At 39.6% G+C, this 17,990-nt stretch overlaps 1 protein-coding gene across 1 annotated transcript in view; it reads left to right on the forward strand.

Annotated features, from left to right (window-relative positions):
* The first annotated feature begins 5,108 nt into the window (after positions 1–5,108).
* LOC149837436 (putative amino-acid acetyltransferase NAGS1, chloroplastic) overlaps positions 5,109–17,990 on the forward strand; it is a 67,831-nt gene continuing 54,949 nt past the window's right edge. The window contains exons 1-4 of the mRNA XM_090006040.1: positions 5,109–5,582; positions 5,868–5,955; positions 7,459–7,667; positions 9,613–9,764. Coding sequence (XP_089862166.1) covers positions 5,196–5,582; positions 5,868–5,955; positions 7,459–7,667; positions 9,613–9,764 — 836 coding nt within the window. The 5' untranslated portion in view covers positions 5,109–5,195. The remainder of the gene's footprint in view (positions 5,583–5,867; positions 5,956–7,458; positions 7,668–9,612; positions 9,765–17,990) is intronic.

Consider the following 17,990-nt stretch of genomic DNA (forward strand, 5'->3'; position numbering starts at 1 on the left):
ACGACTACAGTGGCCGACTTGCAGACTGAAGTAGGGGAGCTTCAGTTGAAGAATCGTACATTGCAGCGGACGGTGACCCTAAATGGCGAAAATGGTGAGAGGCTATCAAGGATTGATGTACCAAGACCCGCAAAATTCAATGGTTCTCGTGACAGCAAGGCCATTGAGAACTTCTTGTTTCAAGTAGAAGACTACTTGGATATTCAGAATGTGACCCTCGAAGATCTGAGGATTAAGGCTGCAACGACCTTACTTGATGGAGATGCTATCGCTTGGTGGAGGCGGAAGCACAATGACATGGAGAGGGGTCAAAGTGTGATAGACATCTTTGATGACTTCAAAATGGAGTTGTGCAACTACTTCATGCCAAGAAATGCGCAGATACAGACTTACCGGATAGTTTGTGAGCTCAAACACACTGGTTCGTTATAAGTCTATGTCAGAACGTTCCAGAAGCTTATGCTGGAGATACCTAACATGCCAGAATACGACATGCTCAACTGGTTCATTGTGAGACTTCAACCATGGGCACAGTCTGAAGTGGAAAGGAGCAACCCCCGTATTTTGGAAGATGCATATGTGGCGGCTGAGCGCTTAGTTGACACTCAGCGCAAGCCTTTCACCCCATCAACCAAAGTTGGGAAGAAGTCTGACTACAGAGGCAAGAAGGATGAGCAACACAATGATAAAGGTGAGGCATCGACACACCATCAATCCGAAAAGAAACAGAACTTCACGAAGCATAGCAATAACAACAACAAGGGTGTGATTGTGACATGTTGGTTCTGCGGCGATAGACATATCTTCAGGCAGTGCCCAAAGCGCCTTGTAAAGGACGACGAGCAAGCCAATGCTGCACGGAAAGAATGCAGCGATACTGAATGCAGTGACACTGAGACCATGCAACCAAGAATGGGAGACATGCGATCGATTAACGCAGCTAGAAGTTGCACAACTAAGAACATGCAGGTCAGTAAGGAACTTATGTACGTAGAAGTCATTATGAATGGAAAATCTACTTCAGCAATGGTAGACTCCGGGGCCACACACAACTTTGTCTCGCGGGAAGAGGCAGAGCGGTTGGGCTTGAAAACTGAGCCAAAGTAGAGGACTATCAAAACAGTAAACTCTGAGGCCAAGCCCATCCTTGGTGAAGCAAGAGATGTGGCTACTCAAGTGGGGAGTTGGGTCGGCAAAGCCAACTTCTCTGTGGTGCCCCTGGACGATTTCAAGGTAATTCTGGGTATGGAGTTTTTGCGAAGCCAGAATGTTATGATGCTGCCAAAATTTAACACGTTGACGATCATGGGGTCTGACTTGTCCCACACAGTGCAGTGTCTTACGCAGAAAGGCAAGTTTTCAGTGTTATCGGCAATGCAACTGAAGAAGGGTGTCAAGCATGGGGAGCAGTCATTCTTAGTTGCAGTGCGTGCGGATAAAGGGAAGGTAGAAGCAGTAGTGCCGTCGACCCTAGCCCCACTATTGGAGGAGTTTTGGGGGGGTGATGCCCCCGGAATTGCCAAAGCGTCTTCCGCTAAGACGTGAGGTCGACCGCAATGGTTTTATACCGTATAGGGCCAGCTGAACTGAAGGAGCTGTGCAGGCAGCTATATGAGATGTTGGACGCAGGCATTGTTCGTCCATCAAAAGCCCCATTTGGTGCCCGAGTCATTTTCCAGATGAAACATGATAGCTCTAAACGGTTATGCGTAGATTATCGTGCTCTGAACAAGGTCACGGTGAAGAACAAGTACACATTGCCATTGATAGCAGACTTGTTCGATCAGCTAAGCAGTGCCCGTATCTTTTCCAAGCTAGATCTGTAATCGGGTTACTGGCAGGTGAGGATTGCTGAAGGTGATGAGCCGAAAACAACTTGTGTCACCCACTATGGTGCTTACAAATTTCTAGTAATGTCATTCGGGTTGACAAATGCTCTAGCCACGTTCACGACTTAATGAACCAGATCTTCTACCCTTACTTAGACAAGTTTATGGTAGTCTACCTGGATGATATCGTGATCTACAACAGCAACATGAAGGAACATGTTGGGCACTTGCGAACAGTGTTTCAGGTGCTGAAGGAGAATGACCTCTGTGTCAAACGAGAGAAGTGTCTCTTCGGGCAGGAGGAGATCAGCTTCCTTGGCCACGTTGTGGGGCGTGGTGTGTTGCGTATGGATGGGCAGAAGATAAGGGTCATCCAGAAATGGGTTCCGCCAAGCAAAGTGCCAGAATTGTGGTCATTCCTCGGTTTGACAAACTATTATCGGTGTTTCATAGAAGGTTATTCCCTCATTGCTGCACCCCTCACAGATTTGTTAAAGAAGAATCAGGTATGACTTTGGACATGAGCGTGTCAAGATGCCTTCGATGGCTTGAAAAAAGCCTTAGTGAGGGAGCCAATGCTGCGACTGCCTGATCATTCGAGACTCTTTGAAGTCCACATGGATGCCTCAGACTTTGCCATTGACGGAGTTATTATGCAAGATGGTCATCTGATCACATATGAGAGTCGCAAGTTGAAAGATGCAGAGAGGCGTTACACAGTGCATGAACGTGAGATGACTGCCATTGTGTATTGCCTCAGGACCTGACGGCACTATCTTTTGGGTGCCGAGTTCGTCGTCAAGACGGACAATGTGGCCACAAGCTATTTTCACACGCAGAAGAAGTTGATGCCTAAACAAGCTCGATGGCAGATATTTTTTGCTGAGTTTGACTTTGCCTTGGAGTATAAGGTTGGAAAGACTAATGTTGTGGCGGATGCTCTGAGCCGTAGGGCTGAACTGGCAGTTGCGTGCGCAGAGCCTTATGAAGTGCATTTGGAGGGTGTATTGCTGAGCCGCATCCACGAGGGTACGCAGTAGGATCCGACCGCACAACACCTTGTTTCTCTGGCGCAGGCAGGGGAGACTCGATGATTTTGGCTACAGGATGGCCTCCTCGTAACAAAAGGGGGATGCATCTTTGTGCCACGGTGGGGAAGCCTTCGCCGAGAGCTACTTAAGGAGTGCCATGATACACTATGGTCCGACCGTCCTGGTCAGGAGCGGACCTTAGCACTCCTTGAGCGCGGCTACTATTGGCCGCATATGAGAGACGACGTTGAGGGGGTATGTACGAACATGCCTCATCTGTCAGCAAAATAAGGGGACAAACCAGAAGGCTGACGGTCTCCTTGAGCCTCTACCAATTCCAAAATGTCCTTGGGATAGCATCTCCATGGACTTTATTGATAGTCTGCCGAAGGTAGATGACCTCAACTCTATTTTGGTTGTGGTGAATCGTTTCTCAAATTATGCCACCTTCATCCCAGCTTCCAAAGAGTGCCATGCAGAGAAGACTGCAGAGTTATTCGTAAAGCATGTGGTGAAGTACTGGGGCATACCAAAGAGCATTGTGAGTGATTGCGATGCTCGCTTCACGGACAAATTTTGGCGTGAAGTATTTCAGTTACTTGGCTCTGAGTTGTTTTCAACAAGCTTCCATCCACAGACAGATGGGCAGACAAAGCGCATCAACGAGATACTGGAGCAATACCTTAGGCACTTTGTTAGTGCCAATCAAAAAAATTGGGTGAAGCTCCTTGATGTGACACATTTTTGTTATAATCTGCAGAAGAGCGAGTCTTCAGGCCACAATCCGTTTGAGATAGCCACGGGGCAACAACCACTGACCCCGCACACTCTTGCCACACAAGAAAAGGGAAGGCCATCCTTCGCCTATCAGTTTGTTCGCGACTGACACGAACAAAACAAGTTGGCGAAGGCATTCTTACACAAAGCGGCAAAAAGAATGAAGAAGTGGGCGGACAAACACCGTCGGCCCGCATAGTTCCAAGTTGGGGACCAAGTGTTGGTGAAGTTATATCTTGGTCGCACAGGCATCTTCCGCGGGCGGCACCACAGACTACTCAGAAAGTATGATGGACCCTTCACCATCACAAAGAAGGTGGGCAAGCTGGCATACAAGCTGGAGTTGCCCCCAGACTTCAAGGTGCACCTAGTGTTCCACGTGTGCAACCTCAAGCAGTTCCATCCAGATGATGGAGACCCGGAACGTAGTGTGCCACAACGTGCTCCCATCATGCAGAGGGCCCCGACAACACAACGGGCCGAGAGACACTTCAGTCAGATCCTTCGCCACAAGGTCAACTACTCGGGACAAGCGAAGAAATACTTGGTGCAGTGTGAGGAAACAACAGAACCAACGTGGGAGCCTGCATTTCGAATGAACAACCGCTACCCGACTGAAGTCAGGGCTTACTACGAAATAGATAGCGCCGAGGATGACACATGATTTGAACGAGAGAGCATGTTCCCTTGCGACTTACAGTGTACAGTTGTGCTTAGAGTCTGTTTTGCTTTTGTTGAGTCTGATGTAAGTTGCCCGATTCAGGTGAATCAATACCCCGAAGGGGTAGCACGTATACTTGAACTGCAATAGCCTGCGGGCAAAATTGTGAATGAAGTAAATGCGTTGAGCTTTCTTTTGTTTACCCTCGTTGTGATTGCAATTTCTCTCCCTTTATTCTCTCTTGCTCTCTTGCACTATGATTACAAGCTTCTCCGATCAGCAAGCGAGCTAACAAGTAGGTTTGCGGTGGTGAGGAAAGACCGTTGCGCTGGCCCATTGAAGGAAATAGGCCCGCGACAGTGAGAGTCAAACAGTAAATGACCCGCCTTTCCGTAAGCAATAGATTCAAAAGAAGGGTTTGTAGATTAAGGTTATTTTGTTGAGGCTATGCTTCTCTCACTGCGTTTCGACTTTCGAGAATCAAGGCTCAAGCGTTAAAGGACCGCTTTTCTGTAAATATCTTAGATTCAGGTGGGTTTGTGGAATAAGGTATTTTGACGAGGGCTCTGTTTCTTCACACTAGGTAGTAGGGACCTTCCCTGTCGAAAAAAAAAGGTAGGGGACCCAGAGGGTCGTCCGGGGGGGGGGGGGGGGGGGGTTGGCTTTCTTCAACGATGGCGGGCGAAGAGGAGGGAGCAGAAGCTGACCCAAATGACGTTGACAACGGGAGATCCAGCGATACCGATTCTGCACAAGCCGTCACGCTCACCCCCTCCAGTCGCCGCGCCATCACCTCCATAAATACCCCCACCAACCCCTCGCCTCTTCCTACCATCCTGGACCTCTCTCCCTTCTTCCCGCTCCTTCCTCCGTGTCTCTGAGAAAAAAAATCCTTCAATGGCTGCTGCCACCATCCGATCGAACCAGAGGCCCTCCGTTCCTCTGCGGAGCAGCACGGCGAGACTCGCCAAGGCCGCCACGCCGTTTCGGCTTGGATTCGGCCGGAGGAATCGCTTTGGCCCGGCGAAAGCGTCCGCCGAGGACGAGTTCTCGTTGGAGAACGGCGCCAGGAGGAGCGAGGTTAAGTCGCCGAATTGCCTGTCCAACGAGACGGAGAACGGCTCCGCTCTCCAAGGGTTTAACTCTAACCAGGCGAACGAGAAGTTCGTCGGCTGGTTCCGCCAGGCCTGGCCATACATCCGGGGACACCGCGGGAGCACGTTCGTCGTCGTCATCTCCAGCGAGATCGTCGACAATCCCGACTTGCTCGACGGAATTCTTCAGGTTTTATGCTTGAGAACCGAATGCCCTGGTTTCTTCTTGCTTCTATACTTTCGGTTAACAATAACATTCTTTCTTTCTTTTTTTCTTTTCTTTTGGGGTGTTCAATTTTAGCCATGTTTTTTTAGTTTCCTGACATTGTTCCTTTTGGACCTAGAGTATGGGGGGTTTGATTACACATAAAAAATGGCACGCACTGCTACTTGTAACCTTTGATTTCTAGCTGATTTGTCTTTCTACTACGTGCGTACTCCTCTAGTTATTGATATGCACAGCCCTTGCTGCCAGGATGTGTCGCTCCTGCATGGTTTAGGGATCAAGTTTGTCGTTGTTCCTGGGACTCAGATGCATATTGATAGGCTTTTAACAGAGAGAGGTAATCCAAAACTACCGTTTCCCTGTGATACTACAATCTCGAATAATATATTCATTTTGTAGTTACCATGCTTAGTAGATTTAACTTTCTCATTAGCATCCTTCCTATGCTCTAATACAATTCCATGACTGTGATTTATACTAATTGTTGCATGATTCCCTTGAGCTCTACCATCACCCATTTGTAGGGATAGGCCCAATCTATAATTGTGATGACTTGTCTCAAATTTCAAATCTTTGTGACGTGGTAGTAAGATTGTTTCCTTTATTGCTTGAGTTGGATTGTGTCACTCTTTTGTTGGACAACATTTCAGCTTGCTTTTTATTTTGGCTGTCTTTTTTTTTTAATGTTGGGAAGGTCGAAATAAAAGTTTTCCCTCACAATTCCGTAATAACATGCTTATGGATTCTGAAATTCTGATTGAGAAATTCAAACATCGTCATTTTAGCATAAGAAGTATGCACTTTTGTTGCTAAGGTGCCTTTATTATGAGTAAATTTGTACTTTGAGGAACCCCACCATTTAGTCCTGTTCTGGAACTTTTGTTGTTTTTTCAGCTCTATTCTTGAAGTGTTAGCACAATAGGCTGACTGATATTATTGTTATTTTGAGGATGCTTCCTTTCAAAGTTATAGCATTGCAGTGAATCCAGTGGACAATAGCCATATATTATTGTCAATATTTTCCTATTGATGGGACTTTTTGGGAGATAAAAAGATCGATTTAAGTTCTTTCCACTGGTGACAATCTCTCAAGGTTAGAAAACCTTGTGGCTCAGGAGTCAGGACTCAACTCAGCCGTACTTGACTCTTGACCCACCAGCTTCATATTACCTCTCTCTCTCTCTGCATATAATATATCTATATCTTTATGTATGTATGTACGTATGTATTCATGCGTGCCTACATACTTTTTTATAAAAAGATTCATGTATGTATATATTTACATAACTTGGTGACCCAGAGGGTGAACCCAGTGAATCAGCCAAGTGAAAGGAGTATACTGGTACATGTATATTTTGTTTTTTTAAGTGATACCTATATTTTTTGTTTTGCTTCTTTTTGAGTTACTATGGTCATTGATTATCCTCTTCTTTGTATGTGTCTGGAAATTGTGCCAGTGCAATTTGTTTTTATTTTTCAAGAAATTTATATTTCAAGGTATTTCATACTTCATGACAGTGTCAAATATATGGCTTTGAGATGTCTTCTTCAATATGAAAATCTTTGCATATATTCATGTAAAAGGAATATTCCTGTTACTTCTCTTTGTTGAAGTATTTTTTTGAAATTCATAATTGATGAGTTTTTTTTTCTGAGGCAGAGAAACAAAAACAAGGTTGACTTCATGCGTACCATTTATCTCATAAGAGACTTAAAATATGGTTCTCACTGATAGCTTTTCTTTCATCTTGTTTTGTTTTTTGTTTGAATTATGCTGTTTTACTGCCATGATAATTTTTTGCATTAATCATGATAACATATTATAAATTTCTTACCGTAGGAAGAAAAGGGAAGTATGTTGGTCGCTATCGGATTACAGATTCTGATTCATTGAAGGCAGCAATGGAAGCTGCTGGGACAGCTCAGCATACAATACTATCGAAGCTCTCTCCTGGGCCTCCTATATTGAGCCTTCGACGACATGGTGACCATAGTCGTTGGCATGATGTTGGTGTCAAGGTTGTTAGCGGAAATTTTTTAGCAGCGAAGGTGAGGTAGTTAATGATAATTTTAACAATTCATTTGTTAGAGTTTGATGTCCACCCTGCTTCTGGTATTTGTTATCAAACACATCTTCTTGTGTTTACTTTCACTATGATGGTATGACCTCAATTTGATTGTAGTAGATATGTAAAATACACCGAGCTTGATGGGGAGTTGATGAAAATGTATCGTGTCCATGAATGCCAATAGGAACATAAATTTGGACATCTAATCCAGTAGTCTCAATAAAGGTTGTATCATATCGTTACCCGTATCAGTCAGTCCCAAAGTAACACCACATCGTATCGTATTGTATCGTAAACATATAATAAATTTTTAATAAAGAATTTTTAAAAATTCAAAAAAATATAGAAAAATCAGAAAAAATTAGCAAATTTTTTAAAAAAACATATTGCATAAAATGATGATGAATTGCACAAAATACAACCATAAAATCACATATGAAGTCAACTACATAATTTAAATTAATTACAAACCATGCAATTGATAATTGACAATGTAAATAAAAGGCAACTACTACATGATTTACATTTTAAACACAATTAAAGTCTCAACTAACGATATTAAATTCACATCCTAGTCATACTAAAATGTCATAAGTCATAACTAAACTACTAAGAGTTCATGATAACTAAAAATATTACATTTAACTAACGTCTTACATGCCAATCTTCATATCTAAAGTTCTAAACTATAAAAATCCTAAAACAAAACTATCTTCTAGAATTTATTTGCCCAACATTAGAACAATATTTCCTCAGTGTCGCATCCAACTTTCGCACAATGATCTCTTTATCATTGGCCATTTTTTTGGCAATTGGGTCATCATCATCATCTTCAGAATCTGAAATAATGGTTGGAAGTCCTTCATCTTTATATTTTTGCAAAATTCTTCTTCGAGTTTCTTTTAGTTCAACAATAAAATCAACACAAAGAGTGACATAAATAGATGAAGAATCACGTGGACGTACATTTTAATCTTGACCTACAATATGTTGCTTAAATCTATGCAGTCCACCACTAATAATAGCATCACAAAATAAACATCTCAAATTCAATGGTGACCCAGTCGTGGTACATCATCAATGTTTATGCAGTATTGTCATGCAGGATCATCTCTATGACATGAACGTGAAGATGATATCGAAGGATCTAAACTAAAACATAATCAATTAAAAAACTCAATAAGAAGCAAAAAATAAGAAGCACTAGACACACATTTTCCCAAAAACACTCAATAAAAAACAAAGAATAAAGATTTTGTATCTTAACCCACTTCCTTGAGTGGAAAATGGTGGGAATGCACTCTTACTTGATAAAATCACATCCCTCTTCCTTGCGCACAAATCGGCCCCAAAATCGATCTCACGGAACCTAGGCTGCGTGAGTTCCCTTCTAACGAACTCTAAACATATGGAGAACTCGGCTCTCAAGAGGCCTTTTAAACCCAAAATGAAAAAAGACAACTTTCGGCCTTTTTAACTCCGCCGATATTGTATCGTACAATACACTCGATACAAGTATGATACATACTCGTATCGCGATATGAGTGTGTATCGTATCGCAAAACCCAAAAGTAACGATACATATCGTACCGTATATGATACAGTACAATACGTACAACCATGGTCTCAATAATATCCTTCGGATGAATATTTCTGATTTCACACGTAATTTGCTTCTTTTCTTCTTAATAAAGAAACTGATAGGCACTTTATTTAATGATTGATAAGGTGTTAATAGGACCAAAACCTGGATTAGTTTGTTAACTATTTCGACTGGATATGGTTTTGGTTTTTCAGTTACTGCATTGGTAGAATTTGATTCTGTGTAACTGTGTTATTCATTGAACTTCCACTTGTTTCTTTTCCCACAAGAATATTATAGGTTACACTGATTTTCTTGTTTTTTCAAAATCTTCTTGTGTTAGAGAAGAGGTGTTGTTGATGGAATTGATTTTGGAGCTACTGGTGAAGTAAAGAAAATAGATGTTACTCAAGTACGGGAAAGGCTTGAAGCAGATTGCATAGTTGTAGTGAGCAACCTGGGTTACTCCAGCTCTGGAGAAGTTCTTAATTGCAAGTATGCTATGCAGAATTTTTATATATATTTACTCCTTTTGCTTCAGTCTGCTCTTTGCTGCCCAACATGTAAAATTCTGTCTAATTTAGATTCTTATTGATGGCCACTTTCATGTAAGGAGCAGGTAAATGGGATGATAACTGCCTTGTTAACAAGCCATTGTTTGGTCAAAGACCTGTTCTGGACAGGCCATCTGTGGCTAGCAGACTGCTCACCCAATTGAAAAGTCTGCCTGGTCTATTTTGTATATGTATATTTATATATATTCATTCATTCTCACTTAAAAAAAATCATATTTGGAGATGTTTTTTGGCAAATTCAACCATAAGAATGTGATCTCCATCATCAAAACCTAGGAACTGGCTCTTGAATCAAATTTTTTTGATGTGTAGATAGGATCTTATAATTTCATAAATTTCACGCCTTTGATTTTTAATCCATGTAAAATCCTAATACACATTAAAATGTTTGATCAAATAGCAGATTCCTATGTTTTGGACCATGGAGATCACATTCATATGGACAGATTTGCCAAAAAACACCTTAACATATGATCTTTGAAGGTGGGTGGATGACCTAACTTTTTAGGAGGACCATCCTTCCCCATTCTCTCTCTCTCTCTATATATATATTCCTTGAATTATGTTGTGGGATGCTTAGCTTCTGTAACTTATGTCAACATGACACATCAGCTTGGACAGATGATACACCATGACACTTCATGGGCACAGTCAAAATTGTGGCGGACATGATCAGCACCGTGTTCCCAACTCATTGTGTTTATTATGATCTTGATCTTCATTCATAGTTATTTGCTCTTTTTCTTTTTAAAACTTGTGATCTGTCACAAAGACACATGGACACGAAGACGCTTGATGCGGGTTCGACTCACAAGTTCAAATATTTTTTGGAAAATAGGACATGAGGATGCAAATTATTTTAATTTTGTAATAAAAAAACTAACTTTTGATATTTTAATGTTAATTTTTTTTAAATAAGTCCTTAAAACATTAAAAACAATAAAATATTATTAAAATATTGTCCGCACGTGTCAGCGTTTGTGTAATACCTGTGATATTTATTGATTAAATAAATTGAACTTCATGTTCATAAGCTGGTACGGGGGTGTTCTCATTGATTTATTTGTTTATTCGTATTTGGATCTCGAATATCCTGTTTGGATCTTTGATATTCATTCGGATCTTCGATATTCCATTCGGATCTTAGATATCAGATCACGAACATTTTAATTGGATATCTAATATTAGATTTCAGCCACATGGATCGGATCTCTGATATTGGATCCTCAATATCATGGTCATATTTGATATTGGATTTAGGATGAATTGAGTGAATCCACGAAGTTTAAATTGGATTATAAATGAGAAAATCTCTATATTGGACCTATAACACTTTAGTGGGATCCGTAATAGCCTATGTAATGTTTGGATCCACATTATTTCATTTGGATCTTGGATATCAGAGATTTAAATTAAGGGTCCAATTAAAATTATATATTTGGATCCATGGTTCCAAATCATAGTATAAAGAAAACTTTGGATCCGGATTTCTTATCGGGATTTATGAACTAAACGAATCATGGACCCATATCACACGGGCAACCACTTTGCGAGGCCCAAACAAGAAATTTTTTTTGGATACTTGGATCCGAATAGCTTAATGTTGGACCCAAAAACTTAAATGGGTCACGGGCCAAAGGGAATGGGCAATCCAAATTCGCACACATATGCGCGTTGAAAAGAAGCACGTTACAAAAAAAATGCATAGGGTAAAAAGGGGGGCTGCATGAACCCCCCCTCTCCTATTCACACTGTTGGGAGAGAACCCCCCCGCCCTGAACCCCTCTCTCTCTCACGCATTTCTTAAGACTCTCCTCACCCTCCCTCTCGTTATTGCACAATCTCTCTCTCTCTCTCTCAGTGTTGTGAAAAGCGTTGAGGCGTAGCGAGGCGCTCCACCAAAAACAGAGGCGAGGCGTAAAGCGTAAGCCTCAAATATTTTTTTTAAAAACTTTAAAAAAATTATAAAAAATATCTAAAAATACAAATAAATAAAGAAATGCTTTATTGATGAAATAACAACCAATAAGAAATAGAAAATCTCAAATAAGTACTAAAAAATATGAGATTAACATATAAAAGTAACTAAAAACTGATTATATAATTGAAAAATATATGAGATTTACGAAAAAAGTTAAAATATACTAAAAAACTTATTACATAACTGAAATAACTGGAAAATATATTAGATTAACCTACAAAAGTTAAAATATATGAGATTATTCTAAAAAATATGAGATTAACATATAAAAGTAACTAAAAAAATGATTACATGACTGAAAAATATATGAGATTAACCAATAAAAGAAAAAATATACTAAGAAACTGTTTACATAACTGGAAAATATATGAGATTAACCAACAAAAGTTAAAATATATAAGATTATTTTAAAAAATATGAGATTAACATATAAAAGTAACTAAAAAACTGATTACATAACTGGAAAATATATGAGATTAACCAACAAAAGTTAAAATATACTAAGAAACAGATTACATAACTGAAATAACTGGAAAATATATGAGATTAACCTACAAAAGTTAAAATATATGAGATTATTCTAAAAAATATGAGATTAACATATAAAAGTAACTAAAAACTGATTACATAACTGGAAAATATATGAGATTAACCAACAAAAGTTAAAATATACTAAGAAACTGATTACATAACTGAAATAACTGAAAAATATATGAGATTAACCAACAAAAGTTAAAATATAGTAATATACTAAGAAACTTATTACATAACTGAAATAACTGGAAAATATATGAGATTAACCTACAAAAATCTTTTTGATTATGTCTTAGAAGTCTTGTTGTAAATTTTTTTGTGCCTCAGGCTTGTGCCTTGAGGCATAGAGGGCCGCGCCTCAAGGCGCGTTTTTGATAACACTACTATCGGTTCAGCAAGAAGGAGCTCACGTTCTCACGGCAGCAATCGAGGAAGGCCCGTTTCACCGCAAAGAACCGAGGTAGGATTTCTATCCTACCATTAGTTTTAAATGTCAGGGATGTGGTATTCTGAGTTTTCGATATTAAATCGAAATCCAAAAGAGGATAAAATTGCAACATGAGCACTCTTTTCATGTGCATACATTTTGATTTTGTGAATAGGGTTAGGTTATTTAAAAAAAAGGGATTTTTCCCCAAATAGTTTGGCTGCTGTGTATCTATGGGTGAGGTCAGTGGACCGAACCCTATAGTTTTAGATTCATACTTTTAGCCTTGTATCATACTTAGACAATCTGTTCCGTAGGTTTTGTTACAACAACAACAACAACAACAACAACAACAACTACGCCTTCATCCCAAAACAATTGGGGTCGGCGATATGAACCAACAAAGAAAATCATTATGGGTCTTCCACATGAATCCTTCTCCTCCATTCATTTCTATCCAATGCCATGTCCTCGGTGAGGTTCAAAGCATTCATATCCTTTCTTATCACCTCCATCCATGTCTTCCTAGGCCTACCCCGACCTCTTTTAACTAATATATTTTCCCATTTCTCCATCCTTCTAACTGGAGCATCATTAGGCCTTCGTCGAATATGTCCAAACCATCGTAAACGATTCTCTCTCATCTTATTTTCAATGGGTGCAACGCCTACCTTCTTACGTATCTCCTCATTCCGAATCTTATCTTTTATTGTATTTCCACACATCCATCTCAGCATACGCATCTCAGCTACACTAATTTTTTGAATATGATGTCTCTTGGCAGCCCAACATTCCGTACTATATAGTAAAGCGGGCCTAATAGTCGTCCTATAAAACTTTCCTTTCAACCGCAATGGCATTCTACGATCGCACAACACTCCAGTTGCACTCTTCCATTTCATCCACCCAACCTTTATCCTATGATTTACATCTCCATCAATTTCTCCATACTTTTGAATGATAGATCCCAAATATTTGAAAGAATCATCCACCGGTATTTCGTGCTTACCAAGCTTCACTACACTCCCGTCACTACTTCGTTGCTTACTGAATCGACATTCCATGTATTCTGTCTTACTCTTACTCAACTTAAAACCTCTTGCTTCCAATGTCTCTCTCCATAATTCTAACTTAGCATTAATCCCAGCTCTAGACTCATCAATCAAAACAATATCATCAGCACCACGTCACATTTTCTTGAATTGATCTCGTAAGCTCATCCATCACTATAGCAAATAGGAAAGGGCTTAAAGCAGATCCTTGATGTAACCCAACCGTTATAGGAAAATTGGTTGTCACCCCTCCACAAGTGCGGACATTGGTTACTACTCCTTCATACATATCTTTAATTATACTAATGTACTTGAGAGAAACACCTTTCTTTATCATTGTCCACCAGAGAACGTCCCTAGGTACTATATCTTAAGCCTTCTCCAAATCAATAAAAACCATATGCAAATCTTTGTTCCTCTCTTTATTTTTCTCAATAAGTTGTCTAAGAAGATGTATAGCTTCCATAGTTGATCTTCCAGGCATAAAACCAAATTGATTCTCCGATATCATGACAATCTTCCTCAACCTAGACTCAATCACCCTCTCCCAAAGTTTCATAGTATGACTCATGAGTTTTATACCACGATAGTTTGTGCAATCTTGTATATCACCCTTATTCTTATATAGAGGCACCAAAGTACTCTTCCTCCACTCATTAGGCATCTTATTTGTCCGCCAAATCTTGTTAAAAAGATTTGTCAACCATTCTAAACCTTTCTCTCCGAAGCATTTCCAAGCCTCGATAGGTATACCATCTGGGCCAACTGCCCTTCTTGATTTCATTTTCTTCAAAGCCTCTGCAATTTCTTTCTTTTGAATCTTGCGCATGAAGTCACAATTCATCTCATGAAAAGGAATTGAAAAGTCTCCAAGATCCTGAGCATGACTTTCATTAAATACCTTATCAAAATAATCTTTCCATCTCTTCTTAATCTCCTCATCTTTGACTAAAACCCTTTGCGTTTCATCTTTGATACATCTAACCATACCCAGATCCCTCGATTTCCTATCTCTCATCTTTGCAAGCCTATAAATACCCTTCTCACCCTCTTTGGTATCCAACTTGTCATAAACCTCCTTATATACCTTATCCCTCGCTTTCCAAACTACTTTTTTAGCTTCCTTCTTTGCTATCATATACTTCTCCAAATTCTCATTATCACGATTTTTACTTAGATTTCTATAACACTCTCTTTTAACCTTAATAGCTAATTTGACATCCTCGTTCCACCACGATGTATCCTTACCTAGCGGTGCACCGCCTTTAGACTCACCCAATACCTCCTTAGCCACCTTTCTCATGCCACCCGCTATCTTATTCCATATAGATTCTGAATCCTCCTCGAAACACCAATCAACTTCCTTAACTACCCGCTCTACAAACATTCCTTGTTTACCTTCTTTCAGTGCCCACCACTTAATTCTAGGATCTATCATATATCTATCCCTTTTGCGGTATTGTCTAATTCTAAGATCTAAAATTAAGACTCTATGTTGTGTAGCTACACTTTCTCCTGGTATAACCTTACAATCGATGCAACAACCCCTATCTCTCTTTCTAAGTAGGAAAAAATCTATCTGACTCGTATTAACCCCACTTTTAAATGTTACTAGGTGACACTCCCTCTTCCTAAACCAAGTGTTTGTTAAGATCATATCATAGGACAAACCAAAATCTAAAATACTTTCTCCACTTTCGTTTCTTTCTCCTATACCATAGCCTCCATGGATACTCTCAAATCCATCCCTACTAATACCTACATGCCCATTAAGGTCACCGTCGATGAAAAGCCTTTCTCTATAAGATATCCCTTGTACTACTCCATCTAAATCTTCCCAAAATTGACGCTTAATGGAATCATCTAAACCTACTTGAGGTGCATAAACACTAAAAATATTAATAATATTCGTACATAATACTAATTTAATAAGTAAAATCCTATCACCCTTCCTACGGACCTCAACTACATTATCTATAAACTCACGACTCATAACAATCCCTACTCCATTTCTATTCCTATTTATTCCTGTATACCAAATCTTATATCTCCAAGGTTCTATCACTTTTGCTTTCTCACCTACCTATTTGGTCTCTTGTAGACATAAAATATCAATCTTTCTCCTACACATAACATCTACTAACTCTACCAACTTACTAGTTAAAGATCCTATGTTCCAAGTGGCTAACCTAATTTTATGGTCTTGGACTAACTTCTTTACCCCCACCCGTCCAACAAAGTGAGGGAACCCTTGCCTATTTGACACCACACCCGGGCGCCGGTGTGACGCGTCGCTTCCGGGCGACGACCTAGCAACCCTTTCCCATTTATCACTGCCTCCGGGCCTATAGAGTACAGCGCGTCGCTCAGTAGGGAACACCCCAACGAAATTCTCATATTGGTTCATATTCATAGGGTATGACTAAGTTTTTATGCTGGCTGTCACAGGCCTACCGCAACCCTCCTCCTTTATCCGGGCTTGGGACCGGCAGTGTATAACTAAACAGTTATACACATGCGGAGTTGTAGGTTTTGCTTACACATGAAAAAAAATTCTGCACCTTAATAAACGTCTGAATGTGCTTACGTTCTCTGTCTTCGTTTGATACTCATCTAAATGAGTTTGTGCATGATTAACAGACGTCTGATTATGCCTGTGCTTATGTTTTTCTTTGGATGTTCGTCTGAATGAGTTTTTGCATGTTAACAGACGTCTGAATGTGCCATATGTGTTACACTTTTCTTTTGATGTTCATCCGAATGAAAGTCTGCATTTTTAAAAGCCATCCGATTGTGCTTTGCAATTTTTACATTTTTTAATAGATATGGGAAGATGCTCAGTGTTTGCTGCAAATTCTGATAGGGATTGCTTTCATGCATTTTTCCATACACATCTGAATGCATTTTGCATTTCTAAAAGAGCTGCTTTTTCAATATGCATATATATATATATATATATCAGAATTTGCAGGGTAAATTAAGTATTATCTTTCAAAACTAGTTTCTTTATATGATTATGATTATAAGTGATTACCTGCTGAATATGCGTAGGTACTTTGACCTCGAGTATGGGTAAGATTGTAGGCTGTGTATAGTGAATTTTGGTATGGTGGGAATGCCTGAAATTCGGTAATTTTGGTTGTGAGGGTCTTTTTGCCATATTGTGTATTTCTGAAACTTGCATTTTACTTGACTATGTTATATTGAAATTCATGGTTGCCGATATTCCTATATCCTGAATGTCTGGAATTTTATTTGAACTACCACTACAAATATAAAATATATTTAGTAGTTATTGATTTTCTGTAGCAAGTTGTGGTGAATCTTAGCTCATACTTTGGGACTGGGAGTAAGTGATTAGTTGTGTAAATTCTTTGAGAATGATATGATGTATCATTCTTTCGAGAAAAAGTCTGTACCTTGAATCAGTTTATGTGTGTGCACACAAGCAAACCTATAGTTACCTGTGTTGGTTGCACAGGGATGACACATAGGTCTGCGTTAGGACCATATACATTCCTGCTGTACACTTAAACACACAGGGCTACGATCGGGGTTCGGCCAACCCTGCTAGATATAGTTTTATTTATTTAGTTTTTGTGTTTTACTTATACTCAAAATCTGTGTTTTTACATGTCTGAAAGTATGTATTTTACACCTTATCTAGGTCTGAAAGGTATGAGTTTATACATTAATGAATCTGCGTTCTGCATCTTAACTATATATGAAAATGAATGAGTTTATGCATATTCATTAGTACATGTGGGATATCATCACCGGTATTGTTTGTCAAAAAAAATGTGCGCTATCATGTTGTAAATTCTGCACATATTTCTGTGCACACAAAGACAAATAAATATGCTCTTTTGCATCTGTAATTTCTGCACATTTCTGCAGCACCCCCCCCCCCCCTCAGTTGTGACATACTTTTACTGCACACATCATCGTGCATACACGGCAGTATAGATATGTTATACACAAAGGGAGAACTGCGTAGTTCTGAGGTTATTCAACTGCTTATAAACACTTTAAATACAAAGGAATGACTGTATGTGCCTTACTCACATAAAGGTATAAGTTCAAGATCAAATGATAATGGAATTATGCTTGAGGAAATGAATACTGGTAAGAGGTTTTACACTTACGTTTATA

The sequence above is a fragment of the Nuphar pumila genome, chromosome 5, assembly GCF_984573655.1.
Source record: "Nuphar pumila chromosome 5, dmNupPumi1.hap1.1, whole genome shotgun sequence".
NCBI classification, from domain to species: domain Eukaryota; kingdom Viridiplantae; phylum Streptophyta; class Magnoliopsida; order Nymphaeales; family Nymphaeaceae; genus Nuphar; species Nuphar pumila.